Source organism: Lactuca virosa, chromosome 8 (assembly GCF_052849685.1).
Source record: "Lactuca virosa cultivar CGN04683 chromosome 8, Lactuca_virosa_CGN04683_v6, whole genome shotgun sequence".
Classification (NCBI taxonomy): Eukaryota; Viridiplantae; Streptophyta; class Magnoliopsida; order Asterales; family Asteraceae; genus Lactuca; species Lactuca virosa.
Window position 1 is genome coordinate 114833011 of NC_136433.1, and position 4758 is coordinate 114837768.

General features: G+C 34.7%; 1 protein-coding gene across 2 annotated transcripts; it reads right to left on the bottom strand.

Moving 5' to 3' along the window:
• Positions 1-231: 231 nt before the first annotated feature.
• On the bottom strand, positions 232-4067 carry LOC145134141 (uncharacterized). 2 transcript variants are annotated; one of them, XM_079069040.1, is made up of 11 exons: positions 3612-4067; positions 2737-3411; positions 2505-2631; positions 2080-2232; positions 1756-1976; positions 1611-1668; positions 1269-1475; positions 984-1180; positions 811-889; positions 594-734; positions 232-512 (listed from the first exon to the last, which is right to left on the bottom strand). In XM_079069040.1, exons 1-11 carry the CDS (start codon positions 3881-3883, stop codon positions 462-464), a joined length of 2181 nt encoding a protein of 726 aa, XP_078925166.1. In that variant the 5' UTR covers positions 3884-4067; the 3' UTR covers positions 232-461. The 2 variants fall into 2 exon arrangements, with proteins under 2 accessions (XP_078925166.1, XP_078925167.1); XM_079069041.1 differs by having other exon boundaries at positions 2737-3444; positions 3612-3704.
• Between the last annotated feature and the right edge of the window lie 691 nt (positions 4068-4758).

Consider the following 4758-nt stretch of genomic DNA (forward strand, 5'->3'; position numbering starts at 1 on the left):
ATTTCAATCGTTTTTCTATTTCTCTTATTAGTAAACTGTTTGGTGAGATTGGAAGTTCAGTTTTGATTGCCATCAGCATCTATATTGCATTGGTACAAAAGTGTAGAGAAAGTGTTTTCTACCTTTGCATTGCTATGAATCTAGTTCAGTTCTGCATCAAACCTATTTCTAAAATGTACAATGAATAGGGTCAATTTTAAACCTTCCAACTTTTAGTTAATACGATTTCAATGATCAATAAATATTATACAGTTATTTATAATACCTTGGTATTTTAAAACTTGTGTCATTTGCGAGAAAACTGTACATGAACAAAAGGGGAGAAAAAAAACAGAAACAGATTTCGTGTTCAAGCACCAAGGGTCTTCCTTCTTTCTTTCTTACCCCAAGTAGGACTCGAACACCAACTCCACCAACAAAGCTCCAAAATAAAAAGTAAACTATACTTTAGTAGTTTCCTGTTACCATGGGAAGTCATCCTTCATTGCATCTTCAAGATTGTACTTAAATCTCTGTAAAATTAACAAACACCAAATATTAATTAAATCAAACATGAGTTATATTATATCTCATGAGTAAATGTTTTTACAAACCTTGTTGGCATCCGATAGAACAGCATATGCCTCCCCAATTATCTTAAAAAGCTTATCTGCATCCTTGTGTATGGTTTCAAAAATCTGTTTCCAAACATCACAATCTGCTCCACTCTCACATCTGGTTAAAAACTTACCCGCCTGCATATAAGCACCATATGTAAATGTCAGATGGAACTGTATCTAGCTGATGTAAAAAAAAAAAAAAAAACAAAACCTTGTCAGGATGATGTCTGAGTGCAGCTTTATGATATGCTTTTTTAATTTCAGCACTAGATTCTGAGCCTTTTAGTCCCCTATCACACAATAGTAAAAAAGCAACCATTCTAAGGATTAACTATGTGTATTAATTGACTGATACTAAGAATGTGATTAATTATGACAACTTACAAGATGAGGTAAAGATCCAAAGTCATTCCTTTCTTCAAATGTATATTCATAGAAGAAAGACGCCGACGAGCTACTTTTAAATCTTCACACTTGTCTTCACTATTTTTTTCAAGAAGAGTGATGAGTCTCTGAAGATCAAGGGCTGCATGTTCATAGTCTCTTATCTTCTCATGCAGATTTGCCCTCCTAGAAATCGCCTGCAAACATGATGACAATGTGTTATTAAAACCATGAATTTTTTAATCAATATCCAAAAAGTACATATATATGTATGTGAAAAGAGACCTTGAGGTAATTCTCATCGAGAGCTATGGCAAGATTGCAATCAGCAATGGCATCAACAACTTCACCCAAAGCTTGGTGTGCTGCAGCACGATTGCACAAGCAGATAGCAGCAAAAGATCTTGATTCAATGCTCATTTGTAGAGCATTACTATAATGCTTCACAGCTTCTTTGTGTCTCCCACCTTTATAAGCTTCATTTCCAGCACTCTAAAGTTGGAAAAGTGTTTATTATTTTTTTTTTACAAAACAATATAAAAAATATATATATATATATATATATATATATATATATATATATATATATATATATACTCTAACTTAACCACATAATATGTATGGTACCTTGCAGCGAAGAAGTTCAGAGACAGTGGCAACTGAAAAAGAGGATGAATCCTCAGTCCTATAATGAGTGTCAGAATATACGAAGTGTTATTATTAACTTCATTCTTCACAATAAATATACACATGTAATGTGTGTGTTTATTACTTGGTTTCATGAGGGGCTAGTTGCTCATATTTCTCAAGGGTAACAAGGGCCATATCGAAGTTACCCATACGAAAGTAGGACCTAGCCATCATGCGCCATCTCCAAAGCTTCAATTGTCGTTTTTGCCCCTCATTTGAAATGTTAATATTGTTAGCACAATTATTTTCTGACATAGGAAGTGTTTTCTCACACATTTGAACCACCTTTTCATAGTTCTGCAGCTGTTACATCCCACATATTACAACACCAATTTAGTGAGAATAATAATAATATCTTTTATAGTAAAAATCAGCTAAATCGATCTACTGATATAAATCTATATACCAGAAAGTGAGCCTCTGCTGTCATTTCAAGAAGTTTCTCTGAATAGCAGCTTATTGACAAGGCCTCCATAATGATCTCCAGAGCATTAGTTGCTGACTCAGAAGTTTTCTTTTGCAGTAACTCAGCAGACTGCTTGATATAACTAACCACTTTCTGCAAGTTAGGAAATCCCCATATCATAAACTCATATAAAGTAGCATACATCCATTTAAACCCTAAATCATAAGCTGATATAAATATCTAGTTTTGTTCGCCAATATGAAAGAAAGAATTATGTCCCATATTGGTAGGGTATAAAGGTGGAGTGGCTCCATGCCTATAAAAAGAGTCCAAGGCTTTGGTTGTATGGGTTGTTGGGAATCTTTGAAGCCATTTTCCAATATATATAAAGAAATTTTAATGCATTAATATATGGTATATTATACCTCAGCTTTATGTAGGCCTTCAGATGCCTCAATAGTAAGCCTTCGATCCAAGCAAACTGCTCTAGACTCCAAGCATTTTTTGTAATTCTTAATTGCATCATCAAGTTCTCCAAGTTCCAGATGACAGCTAACAAACACAAGACAAAATTCTTTGATAAGTAACAATATGTGCAAATTGTGGTAATAAAAAGATAAATGGTTTAAAAGAAAAAACAGGAACCTAAAATCTTACTTCCCAGCTGTTAGGCAGACCTTAAGATAGCTTGGATCCAATCGAGCTGCAATTCTGCAGTCATCTACAGCTTTCCTCATCTTTCCAAGTGACATTCTTTTAGAAGCACGATTGCTATAATACAACACAAGAGATTCAAGTTCTTGTGTCTTGGAAGATATTACTTCACCTCCATCCAAAACAGAAGCTATAGCTTTTGCTGCTTTCCTCCATTGTTCTGTTTCTACCTTCATCTGCTTCATTTCAGCATCTGCAGTCTCATTTGCTTCTTCAAGCTCTTCAAACTTGTTCTTCATTACTAAATACATCCGGGAAACCTCCGCTTCTTTTTTTCTAGCAGATGATAATTCGTTTCTGCATTTTTCTAAATCCTCTTTAAGCTTGTTCATGTTTACAATCATTTCCTCATTCTTGGTTTGAACAGAGCTTAATTCCGTAGTAGCTTTGTTCAGCTTAAGGTACAGACCATCAAGTTCTTCATCACGCAATTTCAGTTCATGTTCTTTATCTTTAATCTTTGCTAGTAATTCATCAACAAAGGGCTTCACTGGTTCTGAATTTCTTATAGCTTCAGTTGATGTGTTCAGTGGTTTTAATCTAAACCTGGTCGTCCCAGAAGTGGATTCCATGGCATCAGAGCTCGATGGATCATTACCTAAACCTTGGAATCCTCCCCTGACACATATCAACTTCTTTTAAAAAAACGAGCTACAATTTGATAGAATATAGATTCAAAAGTGAGTACACGAGCAATCTATAAGTCAGTAATGTGAAATCGGTAATAGAAGATGTATTATATTAATCATTTTCACAGAGGTTCGAGTAAAGAGAGAGATCATCAGAAACCAAAGATTAGGAGAAGAAAAGTTAATTACCTACGCCCATTACTCCGAGGAAAAGAGCCAGTCGTCGGACAGTCGCGAATAATGTGACCAGGTTCGCCGCACCCAAAACAACACCTGGCATCACTTCGTCCACCACCACGACCACGACTACGACCACCGCCACCGCCACCGCCACGAGGGATTGCTGTATCCCATGTTCTTTTATCAAACTCTTGATTACGAGTCTGATCAGCAACGTGATCAAAAATTGTTTCATGATCGGGCACTCGGGAACTCGGATTCCCCGGATGTACTCTAGCCATTGCAATTTCGGTATGTTAATATTTAGGGTTGGCGTGGGATTTGGAGTGAGCTTGAACTCCGATGAACACCAAATCGATTCGATTGTATTCCTAAAAGGCGTCGACTGTTCATCCACTGTCGTCAGTTATAAGTCTTGCAGAGAGGACTTTATGGAAATGCTTTTTTCAAAGTTGCCTCCTTTTCTTACAATTTAATACGGGATTTCTTAATTCTTAAATATGGATGATCGATCCTTTCCTATAAATTTAAATAAAAAAATTTATTGCACGGGTTTAAAAGAAAATCGAATTATTTGAGCACACCATGACGATATGGTCGTTAGATTATATTCATTTTATTAAATGTATTTTAGTAAATAACTTAACCTAAATGAATGATAGAACATGTAATGTTAAGTTATAACTGATTGAGATTTTTTTATATTAGGCACGATTTCTTCCTAAAAAAATTTGTAGATGTTATTTTGACATAAACACTTGAAATATATGCATGTTAAGACATCTTACTTTGAAAAAACAATATATGTTCATATATGAACACTTGAAAAATATTCATGTTAATACATCTTACTTTGGAAAAAAGGATATGGTCATTTTTGAAAATGAACAAATGGAATTTTGTCATTAACAAACATCATATGAGAGTATGCTTCTATTATATGTATAATCCTACAAAATCTTAATACATAATATTCAAACACTTAGAATGAGGTACAAGTCTCATGCACAAAGTCATTATCCTAGTATATTCAAACCAATGGCGAGTCTAAAATAAAAACCATATAGTTCTATAACCAGGTTCAATCATGTCAATACAAGCATGGATTTGAAAACTGAATCGGACCGTACCAACTTGATCAAACCAGGTTGAACCG